Here is a 25,472-nt window from a genome sequence, read left to right on the forward strand (position 1 = left end):
AAATGTATGCAGTGTAATTAAAATTTGATTACCCTAAGCTCCATTTCATCAGGACCACATGTCGCGTTTCCCTATCATGTCCAGGCGTTGGCTCTGGTTGCAGGCGCTGGGTAGGCACTTTTAGGAGGAGGGGCCTGGCACAATGGCACCACAAATTCCCAAGTGTGTCACCTCTGGGCGAACTTGGGCCTGTCCACTTGGCCCTGCGCGGTGGCATGGGGGCTCACCCTCTCGCACCGGGCGCCCCTCTGCGCGCAGCTTCTCTCGCCCCCCCGCGCCAGACCCGGGCGAATGGCAGCACCGTGGGACCCTGCCTTGACCGCCCCCGCCCGACCGCGGCCTCTCCCAGCAGCGGGCAGGCTCTTGGGCGCGCCAACAGAGGGGCGCGGCTGCGGCTGCTGTCGCGGCCAGTTCCCGTTCCGGGCCCGCGAGGCGGCCGCCCGGGTCCTGCCCCTCCCTCGCGCTACTGCGGGAGCAGCGCCCTCCCGGGCCACGGCGCTTCCTGGCCCCGGCGTCCCCGGACCATGGCGCTCTCTGGGCTCTTCTCTAGCTCTCAGCGGTTGCGACGTCTGTAAACCTGGTGGCCAAGTAAGTCCCAGCGACTGGGGATTCGCGCGGGGCAGACGCTTTCTGGGGTCCTGGGCGCTGCGAGCCAGGAGGCGCAGGGAGGCGGGATCTGCGTGCGGGCGGAACGCAGCGCGGCTCTGGGGGAGCTCTGGCTGGAACCAAGAGGAGAAACCCGCGAGTTTGAAGCATGTAGCGAAAGTTGAGAGGGATGAACTCCACCGTCAGCGGAATCGTTTATCCCACTGCGGTCGAAGGCAGGGGTTCTCAATCGTGCCAGCAGCTTAGAACCACCTGGGGAGCTTTTAAAATCCAGATGTCCAGGCTGCACCCTAGATCAATTCCATCAGAATCTCACGAAGTCAGACCCAGGCCTCCGTATCTTTTAAAAGCTCCGTAAGTGATTCCAGTGTGCAGCCAGCATTGGAGGGTTTGTGATCAAAGGCTGGAAGGGCAGACAGGGGCCTTCATGGAGTCCCGCCTGCAGACGGGACAGCAGCTCCCAGTGTCCTGCTTGGTCCTGGAGACAGGGTGAGAACTTCCCTTGGGTTTCACGCTCCACAAAGTAAGGAAATGAGACAATACTTGGCAAGGTCGCCTGAATATCACATTCAAAAAAGCCTCCAATGTGCGCAGTTGTTTTGGCACATTGTGAAAAACATAGGAAATGACAGATGTTGATGTCTAATTGGCTCTGCATTCTAGGAAACGTTTCGGTTGTTGGTGTTTGAAATTAAGTCTGGGGAAGCTAGTAAACCCATGGCCTTGATGACTTCTGGCCTTTCTCCTTTAAGGGTGAAGCCAGGGCCGGGCGCGATGGCTCACGCCAGTAATCCCAGCAGTTTGGGAGGCCAAGACAGGCGGATCACCTGAGGTCGAGAGTTCGAGACCAGCCTGGCCAACATGGTGAAACTCTCTCTACTAAAAAAAAAAAAAAAAAAAAAAATTTACCGGGCGTGGTGGCGCATGCCTGTAATCCCAGCTACTCGGGAGGCTGAAGCAGGAGAATTGCTTGAACCCGGGAGGCAGATGTTGCAGTGAGCCGAGATCGCGCCGTTGCACTCCAGCCTGGGCAACAAGAGCGAAACTCCGTCAAAAAAAAAAAAAAGAAAAAAAAAGGTGAAGCCAGAAGTCGTGCTTGCCAAAGGGTCGAGTTTGTTCTCCCTCAAAGCCCCTGTTGAATATTGAACTATCACTTTCAAGGAAGAGTAAAAGAGTAACTCCACGATGCATCTTAGAGAGGAGTGGATTCCCTGTTCTCACCCAGGCGTAGATGCCAGGGGCCAGGTAGCTGAAATCCAGGCAAACCAGGCATTGACAAAGTACAGACTTCTACCGAATATACCAGACAGATAAGCAAGCTGTGTTTAAAACAAACAGCAGAGTGGTAGAAGAGGGGTCTTTCAAAGATTGTAAGAAGAGTAGGTTTTATTTTTGTGGAGTGGAGAAATAAGTTCATGCTTTGGAACCCATCAAATCTGGGTCCAAACTTGGATTCTGTCACTTCTATGCTGTGACTTTGGGCAAGTTCCTTGGCCTCTCCAAGCCCCTGTTTTCCCACCTGTAAAATAAAGAGCAACTCTCTCCTGAGGCTAGCATAGTTCAGCGAGATGATGTGCATCACACACCTGGAAGGTGGTGGCGCTGACAGGTGCTCTGGCCGGGGTAGTTATTAGACACTGGAGTGGCAGTTTGTGCCCGTTAATTGTTTACTTGGTACTGCCACTATGAGGGAGAATGTTTGTCTGTAAAATGTCCCCTTCAACGCTCCATTCCTTCTCCTGCCCTGCTGCCCCGCTCAGGGCCTTAGCGGGCTTTAAGTCTGGAATCTTAGGCTGCAAATTCCCTCAGTCCCCCAGGGCATATTAATGGCTCTGGAACACAGTTTTACTGCATGTGATAGGCATGAATATTTTGACACACACACACACACACACAAAAGCTGTTCTTAATCTTGAGACTTCCTCCCCTCTGTTGCCACATATATGTCTTTTAAATGGCTTTCCAAGAAAGCTGGGCTGTGCACAGTGTCTCAGAATTAGTGTATGTGCACACACACGCACGTTGCTCCCTGCTGACAACATCCTCAGACCATACCCATGGTGTTCCTGTTTTGCTCCTGACTCTTGGCCTAGGGACAGTGAATCTTTCTTCAATGACCAAGGACAGTCAGGGATCTGAGGAAGGGAGAACCCAAATTCTACAATTGCTGATGCCTGCGTCCCAGCTGGAACTTTACCCTGGTACACGCTGTGTGCATCATGGATGGTCACTTTGATCCTAACAGCAGTGCTGTTTAGATTAGACATCAGAAATAGAAACAGTAAGTAATATAGGCATAAAGATCAAGTGTTTTTCTAGTGTATGTGTCATCACTGATATTTGCTTACACAAGATTATCAAAGTCTTATCTCTTATTCGAAGAAAAGGATTCAATATTTGTTCAAAATCTAAGATATGAACGTAGGATTTAAGGTTTAAGTTACTAGTTTCTTCTATCATTATTGGGGGGATTTTTTTTTAGGCAAGAAGAAATTAGAAAAGCTAAAATGTGTACTTATGCTGAATTTTTGTCATGCAGAGGCTCTAGGTATTTTGCAAGTTTTCAGAAGTCCCGTTTTCTTTTATCTTCTAGGGACACTCAGTTGCATGTCACACAAAGGGCCTCCTTTGATTTACCCAAAAGGTCTGACTTGGTTTCTGGAAAAACTCTTTAGCGCATCAAATACTCGTTGAGGGCAAGTGTTGTTTCTAAACTTGACTCTTGTGGTGAGAGGTGAGTAGTCACTGGAATGTCAGTTAGCTGACGTTTTTTACCCACACTGGAAAGTTCATCCAAGCAAGACTTCCTGGCTTGAACTCTTATTTAAACATGTGTTTTATCTGGAACTGCCACAGACCAAACTTTGGGCAGAGATTCCTGTGCAGAGTTGGCTAAGGCAGGCATGCCACCGGCCCTTCTCTTTGCCATCCTCCCTGTCTCTGGAGCCATTGAGCCAACCGGGGATGATGCCACTCTGAAGGGATCTTACCTTGGTCCTCTAATGGGGCAGAGTTCCCTGATGAGGGCTGCACGTCCTTAGAGCCAACAAGGCAATTTTGTATTATACTGCATGGAAATTAAAAGTTACTCTCCAGTAAACTGCCACTTTAGAATTTGTTTTACTGAAGTGTCCTTTTCCTCTAAATCATAGAGCACTGTAGAAAGGGCCCAGATAATTGCAAAGTGAGCACCAGATTAGTGCCAGGTTTTGGCAGATTAAGATTTTAATAAAACATGAAGATTCACTGTGACTATATTTGTTTCAGAAAGTTGATGTCCCTTGGCCTTCTGTTCTGCCATTGCCACCATACAGGTTAGGGTCAGAATTGGGAGAATGTAGTCACTTGGTAGATATTTTCAGAGCCATGTGCAACTGGGCCTAGCAGTCACATATTGCTAAGGGAACTCCTTACATGGTAGCAGAGCTGAGAGCAGATGATGATTTACTTGGGAGAGTATTCCTTTTCTAATTCCCAAAAGATTAAAAGTCTAATGAGTAAGAACTTCCCCTGCTTCTTGTAACACATGCCCAGATTGCTGCCTATGACCTCAAAACCAAACCTTCTTGGAAGGAACTGGGGGAAAGCTAGGCTATTTTGGCAGGGGATATCCTAACTCCTTTCAACACAGGCCTGTTCAGTGAGTGGGTCATTCCTGGACTCCATTTAACAAAGCTAATGTTTCATACTTAATATGAAAACAGGCATGTTGATGATTTCAAATAGAGATGTTGGGTCTATAACGTATACCAGACATGCAGCGCTGAAATGGAAGAAACAATGGGTTTTGGAGTCAGAACCAGGATCCAGTTCCTATTTTATTCCTTAATTCAGGGGTCCCCAATCCCTAGGCCATGGACCAATACCAGTCGGTGGCCTCTCAGGTGGGCCGCACAGCAGGAGGTGAGCAGCAGTGAGCAAGCATTACCGCCTGAACTCTGCCTCCTGTCAGATCAGCGGTGGCATCAGATTCTCATGCGAGGGGAACCCTATGGTGAACCGCACACACAAGGGATCTAGGCTGCACATTCCTTATGAGAATCTAATGCCTGATGATCTGAGTTAGACAGTTTCATCCTGAAACCATCTCCCCTGTGCCCCCACTTGCCCGCTGTCTGTGGAAAAATTGTCTTCCATGAAACCAGTTCCTCATGCCAAAAAGGTTGGGGATCATTGCCTTAACTAACTGTGTGACCTTCACCAACATACTTAACCACTCCAACTCCGTGTCCTCCTTTGTAAAATAGTTACAGTAATGCTTTCCTTGCTGGGTAGTTTTCAGTATTTGATGAGCTAATCTATGTAAAGTGCTTAGCACATCACCCACCTTCTAGTAAGTCATGATTATGATGATAAAGATTATGATGATTACTTTGGTTCCAGGGCTGGTCTTTCCTTCTCCTAGTTCTGTGACTTCAGATAAGGTTTTTCATCTTCTTGAGCCTCGGCTTTTGAATCTGTAAAATGGGCTAACTCTACCTATCTGGAAAGATTGCTTTGAGGATTGATTTGATTAAATGAAATGATGACAGGCCTGATCTGGTAGACCCTAAATAAGAATAGCATTTACATAGACTTCCGGTGTCCCACACTGGTATAAGAGTTTAGGGTTTTTGTTGTTTGTTTTTAGCTCATTTTATCTTCCCAGCGACCCTGTCCAGTGGTTATCATTTCCCCTGTTTTATAGAGGAGACAACTGAGGCTCAACAAGATTAAATAACTAGCCCAAAGTCTATCCCAGGACTTGAAGCAGAGTCCCTGTTCTTAACCACTGCCCCAGCTGCTCAGTGAGTACCCCCACCCCTGCTTATTCTACCTACCTCCTAAAGCCCACCTCCTGCCATTAACAGTCAGATGTGCTTATGCCCTGTGTAGGGCCATATGTCTGGAAATAGAGCCCCTGCTTCCAAAGAGCAGTTTACTTAGGAAGTGGAAGTGGCGGCTCTCTCCTCCTGTCGCCTCCTCCCACTTCCAGATAACATTAAACCTCATCCATTGCTTAGGCTGGTTAATCTAATATCAACTGAAAAAAAAAATCTGATACTGATATTGACTAACATTATTAGAGTGGGTTGCAATGTTAGTTTTGAGATAAATGTCATCTTGATTTACTGAGATTGTTAGCCTGTGTGTAATAAAACATGCCTTCACCCAGACAGATGTGGGGGGTGTTTGGAAGACAGAAATCAGGCCTAGGAGATTCCAGGTTGAGACTCAGGTGGACAGCAACAGTATTGAAAATAATATTACGTCGAAGGTGCAGTGATCTGTTCTAAGTACACCACCTTTTTTGACATTCCTTACTCATCCTCCCTCTCATTTACCCCAGTGGCTTTGGCCTCTTCTTGAGTTCTGGTAATCTTCCCTGAGGTATGGGTCAGTGGAATTTGGGGGCCCAGAAAGGCAAATTCTCAGTTGAGTGAGGTGTGGCTGCTTTAGCATTCCTGCTAACGAGGTAGTAATTGTTTTTCTGGCTTTCTGTGGGTGTGAAGTGCTCTGCTGGCCCCCCACCCTGGTGTGGAAGGCTGTTAGAAAGCTATTTGTGCTCTTGGTTCCTTCTGGCACTTTGGGGCTTCAATTCTGCAACATGTTAATTCAACAAATATTATCAGAAAATCTTGCTGGTGCCAGGAGTCTACTAAGTACTTGGATTACAGCGATGAATGAAACAGACCCAGCCTCTGGCCATATGGAATTTGTGGGCTGCGGGGTGGAGAGGATGTCTTAGTCAGCTTGGGTTGCTAAAACTATCATAGACTGGGGGGCTTAAACAACAAACATTTATCTCTCACACTTCTGCAGGCTAGAAGTGTGAGACCTGGTTGCCAGCAGGGGAGTTTGGTGAGGACCCTCTTCCTGGTTTGTGAAAGAGGTCTCTCGTGTCTCTTGCTATAAGGGCACTAATCCCATCATTGGGGCTCCAACCCCACGACCTCATTTAAACCTATTCACCTCCCAACAGCCCTATCTGTAAACACCATCAAATCAGGGGTTCTCCCTCACCATGTGAACTTTGGAGGGACATAAACATCAGTCCATAAGTGGGAGGTTAGGGCAGTAAGCACACAGGTAAATACATAATTATAACTTGTGGAAAGTGCTTTAAGTGAAAACAACAGCATGTCATGAGACAGGAGATCAGAGCGGAACTAGAATTAGGAGAGTCTGGGGATGCCTCTCAAGGAATGAGCCTTTTCAACTAGGACTTGTGATGAAAAAAAGAGTGAAATCATGCTGGATGCAGAGAACAGTGGGTTCAAAGACCCAGGGGTGAATGGGAAGGATGTGGGTGTGTTGAGTGGCTGGTGTGGTAAGGCCCAAGCCCAGGAGGGTACAGAGCTAAATAATGAGACACACTCAGGCCAAGTAGGGCCTCCTGGGCTGGGTAAGGATTTGGGATTTTATTCTAAAGTGCAGAGGGAAGCTATGGAGGAATTTCCTCTCCTGACTTTTTCCTGTCATTCATAATATACAAGAAAAAGATCATTAGTCACTTCTATTTATTCAGATAATGAACACTCTCTACTTCTTAAGCTATATAAACTTTGTCTTAGTGTGTGAAACAATTCTAGAGTGTCTGATTTTCAATCTCCAGATGAGGGAACTGAGGCTCAAAACAAAGTGAAAGAAGGCAGAAGCAGGATTTGGAGCCAGGCCTGCCCAGCCCACAGCACATGCTCTGTAGTTTTCTGGGACAGATGAATGTAAATGGGTGTGGGCCTCCTAGGCACCCGGCATCCTTCATCAGGAGCTTCAGTGGATGGACTAGGGTACAGTCCAGTCTTTCCTGGCTCTTTGGAAACAGGAACAAAAGACCCCGAAGAGTGGAGGGAGGCTGGGCATGTACAGGTCAGGGGGTCAGAATCTACAGGCACCAAATGTCAGGGCCTCCTGGCTGTGGGAAGGGCTGTCAGTTTTTCACGCTAGTCTGTTCTGCTGCTCCTAGCTGTTGCCCAGAAGTCCCGAAGGGGGTGCCTTCCTGGCTCTGTTCACCTTCGAAAATCTGAATTCATCATTTGCGTGCACTTGGGAGGCCCAGGGTTTGGAAAAAAGAAATTCTTTATTGGGAGCTTTCAGGTCACAGGAAAAGCCTCCACTGTGTGGGGCCCACGTCCTTAGCACTGCATGCTGGCTGCTTCCAGGCATCTGCACTGACCCTGTTTCTCCTTCCTTGCTGTGAAGCGGTCATGAGGTTGCAGTGCCAGATGTGTTGCAGGCCAGGTGTATCTCGGCTGGTTGGGCGGGCCTTCTGCTTAACATGGGACCTCACTTAGTGAGGGAAGAGAGCAGTCCTGGCCCAGGGGATGCAGTGTCTGGGGCAGATGCTTTAGGGGTTATGGCTCTGTCATCTTCTCAACCTCTTAATGCCACTCAGGGTCACCACACATAAATCCCTGGGTACTCTCCCACTTAGCTCTGTGACAGGTTTGTGTCTCTCCCACTTAGCTCTGTGACAGGTTTGTGTCTCTCCCACTTAGCTCTGTGACAGGTTTGTGTCCTAGATGCTTGCTGACTCTGTATACATGTTCAATGGGGTTAATAAAAGTCTTCAGCTAAGCATTTTGGCCAGCGATCAGCAGAGTGTTTATTTGCTGTGGGCCCGGTTTCAACTCCCACTTTGGTGGTGACTAATATATTTCGTTCTTGTGGAGTGCTTTTCATTTGATAAGCCCCAGACACTTTCTGTGTCAGTCCTAAATGCCATATCCAGATGTCCTCCAGCTTCCAGATCGGCCACTTCTGTGGCACTTTTCTCTGCATAAACACTTCAGCCCTCTCACGGAGTGGAGTTCTGGGAAACCGGTTTCCACTTCAAGGCTCTGTTGTTTTCTGTTGGCTTTCTTCATTAAGATATTTTTATTCACTGGCCCCTCAGAGATGAATATCAAGTGCAGTGTTTTGGGAACTTTGTTTTTCAAAGCCTGGATAAAACCAAGAAAATGTCAAGCAGTAGGTGATTAAGTACCAAGTGGTCACACAGGCAATGCTTTTGACATTGACAGCTGGGCTCTGGTTAACCTTTTAAAGACAGCAGCGAAGATAGATGCCTTAGAGCAATAGAAAATATTGGTGATGGAAAATTGAATTTATTCACCAATAAACTTGGTAAGTGACATTCCCTAAGTGAGCCTGTGAATTATGGAAATCCACATATCAGTGGACATGATGAAGCACCTGCTATACGCAGTGCACCAGGCAAGATTCATTCATTCGACGGTTCCTATCGAGCACCCTCTATGTGCTGGAGATACGGTGACTCACCAGATGGTCGCCCTCCCTTGTCGTCAGTGCTGGTCTTGAAGATGACAGATGGAAATGCTGGCCTAGGCTGCCCTCTTGTAGGTCATGGCCAGTGCTTACTATGTGATCAGTGCTGTTCTAAATACTGTATGTACATGTATTAACTCACTGCATGCTCACAGAGATCCCTACATGGAGTAGGTGCAGTTATTATCTGTACTTACAGAGAAGAAAACAGAAGCACAGAAGAGAGCATTATTTGTCCAAGTCACATAGCTGGTGATTGGAACCAGATAGCCTGGCTTTAGAGTCTGTGCCCTTCACTGCCACTACCAACCAATGTGAAAGGAAAATAATCAACTTAGGACACAAAGTTCCATGCTCTCTGAGAGAGGCGGGGATAGAATACCATGAGCCTTCCCAGCAGGGAGAGATGGGCTTAGGGGAGAAACAAAGTAAGGTGGGAACCCTACCCTTTTCCCATTCTGACAGGTGACATCCCAGCTGGGGGGATGGAGGAAATGTTTGGCTACTGAGGAGGCTACTCTGGCCAGAAGTAGACAAAAGAAGCAACTGTCTCGGGGCCAGGAGACTTGGATGCTAGTTTTGATTGATCCACACAAGTCCAGGGCCCTGCCCAGGGCCTCCGTTTTCTCATCTCTAAAATAGATGGCTTGGACAACATTCTGTTTGACCTCAGGAGCCCAGGATTTCAGCAGAGAGGGGAGGAGCTGGCTCTCTGTGCACTCTGAACAGGGTTTCCTGACCAGAAGAAGATGTTTGGCTCTGAGAGATGTGGGGCAGGCATTGGACTTCCCAGAAGGCCCTGGCAGCTGTGAAAGGACGTATGCATTCCATTGTAGTCCCACCTCGAATGCTGACGTTGGCTGTGTCTGCATTCCTTTCTTTGTAGGCAGGATGGCAGTGTCTGTGTGTCTGGAGCTCACACTATAAGGTACTTTGTAGGAGAGACAGAGGGAGCTAGAGGGAGGGAAGAGGGAGTAGGGAGGGGAAGGAAGCCAGTAGGGAGAAAGGAGATACCGAGAGGGACTGACTTCCATCTGCTTTCAAATTCTGAGGGATTAAGTGCTTTCAGATATTTAAAGTCAATGAGTGTCAATGGAGTTAAAAAGCTTCCAATAATAATTGTAGCTTCATCCATCTGCTAAATTTTCTCCAGAGTCGGCTGTCTATAGTGTTCTGGTATGGCAGAGGCACACATGACCGGGCTTGTTTTCCAGGTTAAGTTCCTTAAGAAATTGTAAACCAAGCAAGAAAAACAGACAACAAAACACAGATCGTTGTGGATCGTGCAGCAGGAAAAGTAGGACCCCATTTGAGCTGACCAAGCATACGTGTTCTCCGTGCAGCTCTGTCGAAGCTGTGTAAAATGTGCTTGGTGCCGGCTCCTGCCAGATGCTGTTGGCATGGCTTCATCCACCCAGCTTGCTGTTGGGTAACTTGCAGAATGAAGAAGCCTGTTGTTCACGTCATCACCACAACCCTGAACATCCAAGCAGTGCATGTCAACAACTACAGTATAATTATCTTCTTTACTTGTAAAACTGTGGAGACTGTGGATTAAATTCACCAAAATGAATCATATTCAAGAGAAGTCATTTCCTAAAGGAGAATTCAGATGTGGTCCTCATTCATGGATATATGTGTGCGAGTTATGCTGGGGGTTGGTGGAGCCCACTCTAATTTACATTTGCAATCTGGGTTATATCACCTCTGAGGTAGACAGGTACCTACATGAGGTAGGCAGGGAATGATGGCTTTAACTTAGTTCATTCAATAAATGAATATCAGTTATCTATTCCTATTGTCCAGGACGGTGGTGGGCAGAATGTCTTAGAAGCCCATACTGTGTATGGCAGGTTGTGACTTTACCAGAGATGGCATTTTCTGGTTAAACTTTAGTGATAGGATGTGTTTTTAACAGAAAGGGAAAAAGAATCTGAACTAGTTTCCTTGGTAATAATAACCATTTGGGTTGGGGAGCTGATATTGGGTAGGAAAATGTGAGGCCCCTTTGACATCATCCATTTGCTGCTGAGAAATCAAAATTAAAACATCACTCGGTGTCAGAATGTTCCAGAAGGCAGTTGAGCTGCTAATGTTTTAAAGTGTTCAGGGGTATGTGTTATATGAAAAAAAGAGGAAATACAAGACAAAGGAAATGAAATGTTTGGCAATCATTGAGCATTTCTTCAATATGGTATTTCTTGTGGCTCTGGGATTTTAAAAATCCACTTGAAAGCCAGTATTGTTGACTTTTGTTCTGTACTATTTTTGTGGGGACTGATTTTTTTCACTTTATATTCCTTATTTCTAACTAGGCTTAATGGTAATACCCTAAGTTGATGGCCTTCTACTAAATTTAAAACAAAATATAGGCCAGGCGTGGTGGCTCACTCCTGTAATCCTAGCACTTCGGGAGGTCGAGGCAGGTGGATCACCTGAGGTCAGGAGTTCAAGACCAGCCTGGCCAACGTGGTGAAACCCCGTCTCTACTAAAAATACAAAAATTAGCCGGGCGCGGTGGCAGGTGCCTGTAATCCCAGCTACTCAGGAGACTGAGGCAGGAGAATCACTTGAACCCATGAGGCAGAGGTTGCAGTGAGCCGAGATCGTGCCATTGCACTCCAGCCTGGGCGACAAGAGTGAAACTCTGTCTGAAAACAAACAAACAAAAATAACAACAACAACAAAAAAACTGTTCCCACCCACAATCCCATCAGATTTACTGTGATACTTTTGCAAAACAGGAAGAGCTTTTTATTGATTTACAGGTCCACAAGAAAGTCTTAACATCTCATCTGAGTTTGTTTGGTCTTAATGAACCATCGTTTAGTTTAATGAAGACTGAGCATTTTCTCTTTAGGGCAGGTGGACCCTTTGAGTTGAAAGTCATAGTTCCTCAAAACAAGGCAGTCGCTGAGAATGTTGTGCTGGCCTGCCTCAAGATGTCCTGAGATACCCTAATGAGGAAAAGGCCCTAAAATATTTTAATCATGCAAGTGTATAGCCTTCTTATAAAAAAATAAAACATTACGAATAAAAGTACTACCCTACTCCTGGTGTCCTCTCCCTTTCCAGAAGTAATTTTTATTCTCACACCGTGTGTCTTCTCACAGGTAGTTTTCTTTGCATTTACATTCACGGACGTATGCCTATAGACAATGTGGAGTGCTTTGTGTATTTGGAGGGCAGGGGATGTGGGCAAGCCATATAAATGTTATTATACTCTATATTTCTTTCTGCAACTTACATTTTTCAAGTGACAGGGTATCTTAACGCTCTTTCTATGTCAGTACATGTAGCTCCACCATGTTCTTTTTCGTCACTGGTCGGCTTGGCTTTTAAGGGTACCCACCCAGTAATTCTAACAGAAATGGTGGATGTGGTTCTGTGGGGCCAAGTGAGGGTGGAGTGAGGTGGCAGGACCCAACACGAATTGGGAGAAGGTGAATGATGTAACCTCAGGACAAATAAAGAAGGTGCATGTTCTGCCTATTTTTCTTCCTGGTAAATAGTATCTCCCTATACAGATTACTGCTAAGTCTGAGGTAGACAGGGAATGGTGTTATATTTTATCTTAAATCTTAATTCCATAAATAGTTATAGTATCCGAAAAAGGTTGTAGTGACTTTTCTGTGCTAAGAGGGGTCCTTTAATGTAGTGGGCTCAGACAACCAAGGTTTTTTGTTTTGTTTATTTTTTAAGAAACAGGGGTCTCACTTGTCACCCAGGCTGGAGTACGGTGGTGTGATCATAGCTCACTGTAGCCTTGAACTCTGAACTCCTGGGCTCAAGTGATCCTCCTGCCTCGGCCTCCTGAGTCATTAGGACAGTAGGCGTGCACCACCATGCCTGGCTATCAAACAATCAAGGTTGATTTCTTCCTCATATCTTATGTCCTTTGCGAGTTGGCAAGAGCTACTCATTGTGGTTATTTGTGGGCCTGAGCTGATGCAGCTGCCCCCATCTTGTGCTAATCATAGTGCCAGAAGCAAAAAAAAAAAATTGCACATTGATAAATTATGCAGTGATGGCTAAAAGCCTCCTACCCAAAGCAACGCATTCCACTTCTGCTCATGTTTCATGAGTTAAAGCCTGTCACTTCAAGAGGGTAGGGAAGTGTAATCCTACCAGGTGTCTAGGAGAAGAACCTGAACAGTTTGATGAACAGAATACTTCTACCACTGTGTTTGTTTTCAAGGAAGGGGTGGGAAAGTCTTTGAAAACTCTCCTATGACCCATAAAGTTATATCCTAGAAGCCAATCCTTTCTGTGTTCATAAAATCACTGGCCTTTTCCTGTGGCCGTCAAGGTTGCAGAGAGCAGAGCTGTTTGAGAACTCACTTCAAGAAGTGGTCAGAGCTTGAGGAGGGAGGGTCAGGACAGGAGCAGAGGCAGATGGCATGGCACTGGGCCAGGTTTCATATGACCTGGGTGCCACCAAAGCTGGCTTTGGTTTTGCTTATGCTTGTATTTGTTTCCAACCTATATAGCAAGTATCACAGTAGAAAAACTTACAGAATGGCCTGACTACACAGAGCTCACTGTTGAAAAACACTGGGTTGTAACTCTAAGATAGCATCTGCTACATTGCTAAAGAATGTTTTATAACAGGGCTTAGATCTGTTAGGAATCTTAGCTGCTACTGTTGCAACACCAATTTGTGGAAAGCTGTGTTATTTATTTTGAAATATAAACATGAAAAAAAAAGAGCGAATAATGATTCCCAACAATTGGGTGCCTGAAAAAAGAGTGAAATCATGAGGCTAGTGTGGATGATGGGAAATGACTTTCTTGAGGTTTCTGTTCTCGATCTGGCCCCATCAGTTGGGATGGAGTCCAGTCTTGTCTGCTCATGCTGGGAGGAAGGCACTTATAGTCACAATGGAGCAGGGAAACCTCTGCCGGGTGATTCTGCACAGCATGAAGCTCCTGCTAAATAGATCATGTTTGCTAGTGTTTTTTAGGCTGCAGAGAACAGGGGCACACTGAGGCTCTCTATGTTCATGGGGGTTTATTATAAAGATACATAAAATAAGGGAAGCCGTGGCTGGTGGCCTTAGCTGTGGGCAGCCAAACCCACACCTACTGTGGGTTTTTGGAACTCAGCATCTCTCTAAATGTCTCAAATCCAAACTCCCTGAGAGAGGAGCTCTAACTGGGTCTCCCTGTCACCTGCCATTACAGAGGGCTGCAGTGGAGCAGACACCTCTGTGATTATGCTGGCTGGAGCCCAAGGAAGCCCTTGAGAGCCACAGCACCCCCCTGTCTCTCTCTGCTCATTTCTTCTTCCACACATTCACCATACTTGTGATTCCTTGTTCTGTGTCTGTCTGTCCTGCCCAGTTGTAAACTCTGTGAGGGCAGGGAGCTACTTGACCTCTGTGTGCCTCGGTTTCCTCATGTGTAAATTGGTGGTAACAATGACCCCTGCCACCTAGGGTTGTTGCAAGGATTGAGATAATAGAAATTAGTAAATGATTTGCTCATTACTGAGTGCCAGCCCTGGCCTAGGCATTTTGTGCATATTAACTCACTTAATCCTTACAGCAACATTTTGAGGTAGGAACTCTTACCTTGAGGCAATCACGGCACAGAAAGGATGGCTAACTTGCTAACAAGTGATAATCTTATAATGAGTGATCTTATAATAAAGTCCCATGAACAGACATAACCTGAGAGTGCCCCTGTTCCCCACAGCCTAAAATCACCAGCAAACATGGTCCATTTAGCAGGAACTTCCCTCTAATTTGCTCATGAGTCAGAATTTGAACACTGCTGTCTCTAGAGATCCCAGACACCACAGATTTCACCCTTATGTTGTCCTGCCTCTCACCATGTGTATAAAGCCTTAACATCCTTGCTGATGCCCTAGTAAAACACTTGGTGTTAGCTATTATCAGACTAGGCCCTGCTGGGGCCCTTGCACATTGCAGGGCCGGACATGAGGAAGTGCTCAGTGGACCTCTGTAGAAGGAATGAACAAGGATGCAACCTCTTGGAGTTGTCCCACCACTCTCCGCCCCTGTCCACCCCCTTGCAGCTATACCATGGGTCACGCTGATGGTAGAGCACTGTCATGTGCCTCGCAGCTGGCAGAGGCTGCTGGGCAAGGTGTCCAGGTTTGCTGTAGCAGTTCAGGCAGGCATGGCCAGGCCGAGGAAAGGGAGATCATTTGCCATTATCTTTGAGCCTCTCTTTGGCACGTGGAATTTCTCAGATGCAGAGCTTTAAAGCAGCAGAGTGGCAGGTGAGTTCTTACCCTTCTTTATAAAAGAAAAACCAGGGAAAGCAAAGCATTCTGCTTTCTAGAAGCCAAGTCATCCAGAAGCCAGCTTCTGCAGCTCCAAAGAGGGCCTTAGCAGTTACAAAGAAACACAAGATAATGGTAAGAGTACAACAAAAACATGGTGTGATGCCAAACATGCAAAAAGTCAGTGTAGGCGCAAATGCACACAGAGAAAAGCTGAAAGGAAGTGCTCCAAAATGAGAATAGTGGTTATTGCATGTGGATAATAGGGAACTTAATTTACTCCTCTAATTTTTTTTTTGTTTTGCATTTCCCAAGTTTTCTACAGTGAGCAGGTATTGTTTTATACTTACAGAAAAAGTTATTAAAACATAGAAAGGAACATGTGGAGAACATCTTTATAAAATGTTTTTTTTTAAATCTTAGCATCTCAGTTATAAGAAATGCACATCTCCGCTCAAGGTCCCCTGGGACAGTGCAAGGAAAGAAAGAAGCCTGGGGTGAAAGTGACACTGAGTGTGTGTATATCTGTGGTTTCTCTGGGGCCACCCCATGATTCAGGGACAGAGTACTGGTTGCTCTCCAGGAGGTGAGACTCCTTTCTAGGTCAATCATTTCCTGATGGGTCGTGGTGACCTTAGGAGATATTAATATAATATAGTTCAGTTAGTACCCATTTCTGTTTCCCAGCTTATTAACACTTCCTGTTGCTCATCATTTTTGTTTTTGTCTTGGGATCATTTTTTTTTCTACCTGAAAAACTCTATTTAGTGTTTATTTTAGTGCAGATACGGTAGCAACAAAGTCTCAGTTTTTACCTGGAAAAACTTTATTTTGCCTTTCCTTAAAAGAAAATCAATCTCATGGAAGTGTAATTTCATACAATAACATTCACAGATTTCAAGCATATGGGTTGCTGTCTTTTGACAAGTTGTATGTATCTATATGTATATTCATATATACATACACACACATATGTGACTGTATACAAGGGAGAGAGCAAGCAAGCAATCAAGACACAGAACATTTCTATCTCCCCAGAAATTTTCCTTATTCCTCTTTGCAGTCAATTTCTCCCCCCACTCCCATCTGCCCCCTGCCTCAGGAAACCATTGATCTGATTTCTAGATCAGATTTTCAGAATCATATGCATGAAATCTTTTTTTTTGAGATGGAGTCTCACTCTGTCACCCAGGCTGGAGTGCAATGGCACGATCTTGGCTCACTGCAATCTCTGCCTCCCGGATTCAACCAATTCTCCTGCCTCAGCCTCCCTAGTAGCTGGGATTACAGGTGTACGCCACCATGCCCTGCTAATTTTTGTATTTTTCATGGAGACAGGGTTTCGCAATGTTGGCCAGGCTGGGCTCGAACTCCTGGCCTCAAGTGATCCACCTGCCTTGGCCTCCCAAAGTGCTAGGATTACAAGCGTGAGCCACTGCACCCAGCCCTATGTACTCTTTTGAGTCTGGCTTCTCTCACTCAGTGTAGTACCTGTGACACTCATTCATGATGTATTCTTGTTTCATTGGCATTTATTGTTGAATTGTGTTCTACTGTATGAATATGCTATACTTTGTCAATCCATTCACCAGCAGTTGTCCTCTGTGTGAGCCACAAGTTATTCTATTATAGCCAGGACTGGAAGTCCCTTGTTTAAAAAGAAAAAACAGCAAAAAAAAAAAACCCCCGTCAGAACCCCTGATTCTTTTCAAAAGGCGGGTTTCTAGAAGGGGAAGTTACTAAATAGAAAGTTTTCAGAGTCTGTTGACACATACTGTGTCAAAGGACTTTCCAGAGACTTCCACAGATTTACATTTCCACCAGTGGTATAGGAGAGTCCTGACTCACCAAACATCAACAGCGTTTTTGTATCTTACTCTCTGATCTCTGCAAGGATGCAAAGCTGCAAAATTGTATGCAGCAGTGAAGGGAATTTTACATTGAGTATAAACCAGTGGGTCCAGTATGTATTTTCTTCCTGAGTTTGCAGAATTTTCAGTGACCTCATGTCTTTAACCTCTGTCTCACTGAGTTGCCGATGAAACTGATCTGAAAAGCCAATTAAGATCATTCCTGGCCAGGCGCGGTGGCTCACATCTGTAATCCCAGCACTTTGGGAGGCTAAGGCGGGTGGATCACAAGGTCAGGAGATCAAGACCATCCTGGCTAACACGGTGAAACCTCGTCCCTACTAAAAATACAAAAAATTAGCCGGGCATGGTGGCGGGTTCCTGTAGTCCCAGCCACTTGGGAGGCTGAGGCAGGAGAATGGTGTGAACCCGGGAGGCGGAGCTTGCAGTGGGCCAAGATCGTGCCACTGCACTCCCGCCTGGGTGACAGAGCGAGACTCCGTCTCAACAACAACAACAACAAAAAAGATCATTCCTAGCATCAGTATTTCAAATGGAAGGGCAGCAGGCAGGAACTCTGATGTCTCACCACCCTAGCTGTTAGTGATTGCCCTGGAGTGGCACTGTCCACTTGAGTAGCCCCTGGCCGCATGAGGCTCTTGAACACTGGAAATGTGGTTGATCCAAATTGAGATGTGCAATTAATACACATGCCAGGTTTCCAAGCCTTAGTATGAAGAAAAAGAATGTAAACTATCTCATTAATAATTTTTTTGTTGATTGGCTGGGTGCAGTGGCTCACACCTGTAATCCCAGCACTTTGGGAGGCTGAGGTGGGAGGATCACTTGAGGCCAGGAGTTCAAGACCAGCCTGGGCAATATGATGAAACCCTGTCTCTACTAAAAATACAAAAATTAGCCAGGTATGGGGGTATGCACTTGTAATCCCAGCTACTTAGGAGGCTGAGGCAGGAGAATTGCTTGAACCTGGGAGGCGGCGGCTGCAGTGAGCCGAGATTGCGCCACTGCACTCCAGCCAGGGCGACACAGTGAGACTTCATCTCAAAAATAATAATAACAATAAATTTTGTATGGATGACATACTGAAATATTTTGAGTGTATTAGAATTAAAATATATCAGTGAAATTAATTTCACCTGTCCATTTTTACTTTTATTAGTGTGGCTACTAGAAAGTTTTAAATTACTAGGAAAGCTGTGTCATATTTCAATTCAACAGAGCTGCTCTGTGGTCTCCTTTTTCCCTTTGAAGATCCGCCATCCTGCAATCCCTGCTTCCTTTTCGCCAGAACAGCTTCCCTGAATCTTCTCCTGGAGGCTCTGCAGATCTTTTCTTTAGTTTGGAAGATCACACTGCAGGATGGGACTTGGGCACTGGTTTCTGTGAGGAGCCCAGAGTGGTGAATTGCCCCTGGGATTCCCTTACCCTGAGAACTAACCCTCTCTGAGGGCAGAAAGCTAGAAAGGAGTTGGGAGGAAATGCCTGTGCAAGCCCCAGCTCCCTTTGGGGCTCCCTCGCTGCCCACAGGCTCTACCCCCACCTGCCTTTGCCTCAGGAGATGGCTTTTGGTGGTGGACTCACCCTCCTCCAATCTCCTCTGCTTCATTTTTCCACTTGGTGATCTATCTTTTGTTCCGTGGTGCGTCCTGTTTTCTGGCTGCCTCCATTAGCTTGGTTTTTTCCTTTGGGTATCCCTGGAGCTGCCTTACCAGGATCTCCAACTTCAGTCCCCATTGGTCTGCACCACTGGCCTGGGAAAGCCCCACCCAGGAGAGCAGACCCAGCTCCCAGATACCTGGCCCTGGCCCAATCTCGGTCCTCTCTTTGCCTGGAAGAGAGGACCAGACCCTCTTCATCAACTGGACCCACCCTTTACCAAGTAAAGAAAGGAAAGGATCGCCCCCCAGGGCCAGCAGATCTCTGGCTGTCTGGCGTTTCTGGTAATAAGTGCCCATGAACTTTGAATTGATCTCCAGTCTCCCATGGTATGGTTTTGGTCTACCCTTAGATTCTGTTTACCAAGGCAGAGTTCAGTTCCTCTGCTTTCCCTTCCAACATTCATACCTTGTTAATTTCTTGCTGAATTGAGCTAACTCTGCACACCTGATTAAATCTTCAGCCAGGGCTCTGGACATTATAAAGCAGCCTCCTTGCCAGATGGCTGTCATATAATATATTGCTTTATTTAGGTGATGGTAAGTCAGGAGACTTTCCTTCAGTTTCTGCCTTTGATAGCAAGAGAGGGAGATGTCTGTGGCGGCGATTACAGAAAACATCCGGGAAGACAAGTCGCTGTTTTTATGGGAATTGCAGGCTTGGAAGAGACAGAAGCAGTGAGTAAAAGGGGCCCCTCGTGGTAGGCGGGTAAGGAGGGATGAAGAAAGTTGTGCAACACCCCTTCCCAGCTTTCTGAAGAATGGAGCATGGCATTGAAAAATGCTAAATCACAAAGTGAGAAGTGACTTCTTTCCAGTTTTCTCTCAGCCTTGTGATGATCTTAAAGAGAAAGTCTCAATTCTGTGCTACTATGTCTTTAACATCTCTCAAATGCTTCCGAGAGAAAACAGGCCCCAACCCTGGAGCCTTTCCAGGCAGCAGGACTAGCTGGAATACAGTAACATTGTTGTATTTCTGGTGAATTAATTTTTGTATTACTTTCTATGTATTGCAAAGGATTTTTTTTCCTGTTTCTAATGGTGACATAACATTCCTTTAAAATTATTAGAGTTTTCAAAACGCAATTGAAAGCAAAAAGTTAAGCAAATAAAGTACAGGTGTGACTCAATTATGGCAAGAACAACAAAAAAGTGACTATGGTGGGGATGTTGAGCTTGTGCGGCGACATGAAACTGCTCACCCACAATTTGCTGAGCTCGCATGTGCGGGGGGTGGGGTCCCGTGGCTTCCCCCTGCGCCTCCAGGCCACCGAGGTCCGTATCTGCCCCGTGGAATTCAACCCCAACTTCGTGGCGTGTATGATACCTAAAGTGGAGTGGTCGGCGTTCCTGGAGGCAGCCGATAACTTGCGCCTGATCCAGGTGCCTAAAGGGCCGGTTGAGGGATATGAGGAGAATGAGGAATTTCTGAGGACCATGCACCACCTGCTGCTGGAGGTGGAAGTGATAGAGGGCACCCTGCAGTGCCCAGAATCTGGATGTATGTTCCCCATCAGCCGCGGGATCCCCAACATGCTGCTGAGTGAAGAGGAGACTGAGAGTTGATTGTGTCAGGCGCCAGTTTTTCTTGTTATGACTGTGTGTATTTTTGTTGATCTATACCCTGTTTCCGAATTCTGCCGTGTGTATCCCCAACCCTTGACCCAATGACACCAAACACACAGTGTTATTGAGCTCGATATTATATATTTTTTTCTCATTAAAGGTTCAAAACCAAAAAAAAAAAAAAGAAAAAAGAAAACACTGTCCTAAAAGAAGAAGGTACAGAGAGTAGTCTGATACCTGGGAGTACTAGATTTTAAAATTATTCTCTTGCCAATTTTATTCATTCATTCACCATGTGCCACAATAATTGTTTTAAGTCTTTCTTTGATTTTGCAGATTCCAGAAAGAAATTGGAAATTGAAGATTTAAAGAATGTTGTTTTAAAATATTCTAACTTGAAAGAATGATGCCAGAAACTTAAAAAGGTATTGTTAACTGCTAATTTAATATTGTCAACTGGTATGCTTTAAATGAACCGATTTTCTAAAGCTGAGGATCCTAAAGTGGGTCATAGAATTGACTGCCATGGAAAATAGCCGGGCACGGTGGCTCACACCTGTAATCCCAGCACTTTGGGAGGCCGAGGTCGGCAGATCACTTGAGGTCAGGAGTTCAAGACCAGCTTGGCCAACATGATGAAACCCTGTCTCTACTAAAAATACAAAAATTAGCTGGGTGTGGTGGCACATGCCTGTAGTTCTAGCTACTCGGGTGGCTGATGCAGGAGAATTGCTTGAGCTCGGGAGGCAGATGTTGCAGTGAGCCGAGATGGTGCCACTGCACTCCAGCCTGAGCCACACAGTGGGGCTCTGTCAAAAAAAAAAAAAAAAGAAAAGAAAAGGCTGGATTAGCATTTAATAACTTTTATTGGAACAATAATATTTTCATCCCTTTAAATTTTTTTGGTGAGGATCTCTTGCCCTTCTGTTGCTGATAATTTTAAATTGTACTCTTTCCTGCTCTATCATTTGGGTTCTAAAAAGAAAGCTATCGTGTGGGGTCTGGCATTTGATAGGTTAAAAAAAGAAAACATGGAAGCGTGTCAAAGAGCAGGAGACTCATGTGCCACTTGGTGGAAAAAAATTGAGAACTACTGGACCTGAATGTTAACAGATGTGGCTTGTGAAACGTATTAATGATGTGGATAGTGTTAAAAGATCTATGAGCTTTTTTTTGAACTACAAAAAAACCTTTTTTTTACTCTCTCTGAAATGCATGGGTTTTCCTGCTTAGACAAACGACAAAGTGGCCAATTCCAGGCCTTTCCACTTCCAAGATCATTTTACACACGCAAGTGTTCCTGGACAAGAAGAGGCTGAAGGATCTTCTGTGGGATTTTTTTTTTTAATTATTATTTTTTGCTGTTATTGTTACAAGGAAGGTAGTGAGTGCAATTTTGGGATAACTCAGATGAACCCAAGTGTTTTTTAATGCCCAAATAAAATAGCTTGGGTCCCTGTTCCTACCCAGACAAGAAACTCAGCACTTGCACCAGGTTTTCAAGGGTTTCCAGAGAGATACCTCTCTTGGGAATCTAATGCCGGGAACTCTGTGCCGGCTCTCCTTCTTCCTCTTGCACCTCTGCCTTCCCTCTGTCCTGCTTCATACCACATGGGGCCATTGCTTCTCCCTCCTTCCCCAGGGTGCTTGTGTATAACAGACTTTGCTGAAGGTCAAGGACACGGGGGAAGAGGTTATAGCACAACCCAAAATGGGCAACAGTGACTGAGACATCACTGACCCCAGGTTCCTTGGCTCTGGCTACCACAGGAGACTTCATGCTGCTGTCTCTCTCCTCAGGCTATTTTGTGCTGAGACCGTCTCCCACCAAACCCCACAGGTCTTTCTTTCCCAGTTCTGGGCCTGTTCCCTGCTTGGGGAATGCAGGAACCTCCAAGCCCTGTTAACTTTATTATGTAAAATAAACACCTTTCCATCTCTATCCCAGTCTAGGATCAAAGCACACTTTTGCTTTATAGTAATAATAAAGAAGTTTTGATTTAAAAATAAAAAAGAGTTGGCTATCTCTGGTCACCTACCCTAGTGATGTAACCCTCAAGTGCAAGCAATTAAATTACGATTTTTTTTTCTTTAATGCATCTAAGATAAAAGTTTTTTTAGAGACAGGGCCTTGCTCTGTCACCCAGGCTGGAGTGCAGTGGTGTGATCATAGCTCACTGCAGCCTTGAACTCTTGTGCTCATGTGATCCTCCTGCCTTAGCCTCCCCAATAGCTGGGACTACAGGTGTGCGCCACCATGCCTGGCTAATTTTTTTTATTTTTTGTAGAGATGGGCGTCTCACTATGTTGCACAGGCTGGTCTGAAACTACTGGCCTTACTTCAAGCTATCTACCCATCTCAGCCTCCCAAAGTGCTGGGATTACAGTCATGAGCCAACTTGCCTGGCCAGATAAAGGTCTTAAGCATGGCTCCTTCCTGCTCTAGGTAGAGAAACCCCAGGACCAGTGGGAGGTGGGGTGGGCTCTTTCTGTAGCTTTTGCTTTGCTGATGATGTCATTGGTCTCTTCAGGGGCTGCGCAGAGTAGCAGGGGCCCTGGAGGGCGGGGCCTGAATCCTGATTGCCCTTCTGCTGGGAGGACACACGCAGCCAAAGATGAATTTGGGAAAAGTAGCCACTTGCTACTTTAACTATGGAAGAGCGGGACCACATTGAGATGGAAATAATCCCATCAGAGTCTCACCCCCACATTCAATTACTGAAAAGCAATCGGGAACTTCTGGTCACTCACATCCGCAACACTCAGTGTCTGGTGGACAACTTGCTGAAGAATGACTACTTCTCGGCCGAAGATGCGGAGATTGTGTGTGCCTGCCCCACCCAGCCCGACAAGGTGCCCCGGGGACAGGGATAGGCATGGGCATTGTGAGGACCCCGGGAGCTGGAAGAGGCCTCTCCCTGCTGATCTGAGTGAAGAGTGTGGGAGTTTAGTCCAGCGGGCAGGGCTGCACTTTGGTGTACTAATAGCACACAAATTCCTAGGTTAGCAGGTTGCACAATTAGGTATTTCACTTCTGTGTTTGTGTCTGGAGCAAATTCTGACATCTCAGTTCTCATCGCTGTGTGTATTGGTTCCCAGACACTTCATTTTTAGATCCTCTTTAAATTAGGAGGGAAAAAGAACATAAGCATAAAAGCATCCCCAGCAGCGATGTTCATTTAGTGCCTCTGAAGGCTGGAGGGCTGCTGGTTGCTGGGTGAGACTCGGAGGGGAACCGCCTCAGGGTCAGGAATGATGACATCCCACAGTGGGTCCACAGTGAAGAATCTTCCCCGCTCCACTGTGGGACGCTTGAACAGCGCTTACTTTCACTTAAGCTTTGCGTTATCTCCTGAAAAATAAAATGGAGACCACAAATTCCTTCTTGGTTAGAGGAATGACACAACCCGTTTATGACATTACCCCGCTGGGACTCAGAAGAGACCAGGACGGTTTCTGCGGGAAGCAGTAGCACACTCGTATGCTTTGTTCTCTTCTCTTGATTTATTTTCCTGCATTTTTAACAAGAAAAAAAAACGTTTTTAATGTATGGCCTGTCACCCTCCTACTGTGTGGCCCAGGTGCCCACCTCATTATGCCCAAGGGGTGCTTCTCCCCTCTCCACTCTCATTCCTGCACAGCAGTTGTGTCAGGTTAAGAGGGACAAGGAGAAGGCTGGGCACCGTGGCTCACGCCTGTAATCCCAGCACTTTGGGAGGCCGAGGCAGGCAGATCACCTGAGGTCAGGAGTTTGAGACCAGCCTGGCCAACATGGTGAAACCCCATCTCTAATAAAAATACAAAAATTAGTCAGGCATGGTGGTGGGTGCCTGTAATCCCAGCCACTTGGGAGGCTGAGGAAAGAGAATTCCTTGAACCTGGGAGGTAGAGGTTGCAGTGAGCCAAGATTGTGCCATTGCACTCCAGCACTCCAGCCTGGGTGACAGAGCAAGACTCTGTCTCAAAAAAAAAAGGGGGAAAAGGAGGTAGAGAATTCCATGGCTAGTTGTCTGTCCTTTTTATTTTTAGGCTCATGGAAGCCTCCTCCTTCCTTAGAGCTGGGTGGTTTTATTTCTTGCTCAGGAGGTCATTTCACAGATTTTCGGGCTCCAACATGTTGACTGTCACAGCAGCTGGGGGGATGGCATAGCTACCGGCTGTAGTAAGAACTCAGAGCCCTGCCCTGAGCCTGCCTGAGGGTCCTTACGGTAGGAGGATGCCCCTCACGCCAGCCCGTGCCTTCATGCTTGTGTCGCCTCCAGGTCCGCAAAATTCTGGACCTGGTACAGAGCAAGGGCGAGGAGGTGTCCGAGTTCTTCCTCTACTTGCTCCAGCAACTCGCAGATGCTTACGTGGACCTCAGGCCTTGGCTGCTGGAGATTGGCTTCTCCCCTTCCCTGCTCACTCAGAGCAAGGTCGTGGTCAACACTGACCCAGGTAGGAGTCAGCCCCAGCGAGATCGCAGGCACCAGTGCAAGCAGGGCCCTGGGGGGTTTCGTAATGGCTGGGCCAGCCCTGAGTGCCACCTCGGGAAGCCGGCCCAGGTGCTATTTTGATTTTAGAAAGGAACAGCTGAACCCTGTTACCCAAGTGCAGCCCAGGTGGCTGCGATTGAACTGCCCACACCTCAATGGTCTGGTTTATAGAGGGGCCTTTGGAAGTGTGGGAATGTCCTCTGTTCTGACCCCTTGCTTTCTTCCTATTCTGACATATGTAGACATTTTAATGGTTGCACAAATTCAAGGTTGTATTTTTTTTCTTTTAAAAAAATCTTTAGCTGGGCATGGTAGCACACACCTGTAGTTACAGCTACTCGGGAGCTGAGGCAAGAGGACTGCTTGAGCTCCAGAGTCTAAGGCTGCAGTGAGCTATGATTGTGCCCCTACACTCCAGCCTGGGTGACAGAGTGAGACCCTGTCTCTAAAAAAGGGAAGAAAAAAATAAAAAAAAGCCTTGCCAGGTTTGATTCTAGGCAAAGTATTCTGTCACCATTGAGTGCCAGTCCTTATTTCCAAACTAATGGGAGACCCCATTAGTTAATTGATTAGTTCAATAAGTATTTTTTGCTGTATCTACCACATGCCAAGACCCTACCCTGTGCTGGATGTCAGGGAGACAGTGGTGAGCAGACACAGATAGGGTTCCTGCCCTCAGGGAGCTTCAAGTTTGCTGGAAAAGACCACCAGTCAGCAATCTCAAAAATGTGTCCTTCCAAGTGACAGTCAGGACAGCGGCAGTCCAAGGCATGTGAGAACA

At 46.3% G+C, this 25,472-nt stretch overlaps 2 protein-coding genes across 9 annotated transcripts in view; both read left to right on the plus strand.

Moving 5' to 3' along the window:
- Positions 1-377: 377 nt before the first annotated feature.
- Positions 378-25,472, plus strand: part of NOD1 (nucleotide binding oligomerization domain containing 1) — a 49,596-nt gene continuing 24,501 nt past the window's right edge. For 5 of the 8 annotated variants that reach the window (XM_063726027.1, XM_054559350.2, XM_054559349.2 and 2 more), the window contains exons 1-4: positions 434-588; positions 20,553-20,641; positions 22,748-23,069; positions 24,479-24,653. In XM_063726027.1, coding sequence (XP_063582097.1) covers positions 22,869-23,069; positions 24,479-24,653 — 376 coding nt within the window. In that variant the 5' untranslated portion in view covers positions 434-588; positions 20,553-20,641; positions 22,748-22,868. Of the gene's footprint in view, positions 589-19,184; positions 19,329-20,552; positions 20,642-22,747; positions 23,070-24,478; positions 24,654-25,472 lie in introns of all 8 variants that reach the window. The other 3 variants (XM_002818085.5, XM_054559351.1, XM_024249679.3) reach the window with 2 other exon arrangements.
- LOC100445197 (multifunctional methyltransferase subunit TRM112-like protein) lies at positions 19,804-20,404 on the plus strand. The gene has a single exon (XM_054559354.2). It carries the CDS (start codon positions 19,809-19,811, stop codon positions 20,214-20,216), a length of 408 nt encoding a protein of 135 aa, XP_054415329.1. The 5' UTR covers positions 19,804-19,808; the 3' UTR covers positions 20,217-20,404.

The sequence above is a fragment of the Pongo abelii genome, chromosome 6 (assembly GCF_028885655.2).
Source record: "Pongo abelii isolate AG06213 chromosome 6, NHGRI_mPonAbe1-v2.0_pri, whole genome shotgun sequence".
Taxonomy (NCBI): Eukaryota; Metazoa; Chordata; class Mammalia; order Primates; family Hominidae; genus Pongo; species Pongo abelii.

Excerpts from the sequence above, each read along its gene's own strand:
- LOC100445197 (XM_054559354.2), top strand. The coding sequence starts at position 19,809 with ATGGTGGGGATGTTGAGCTTGTGCGGCGACATGAAACTGCTCACCCAC.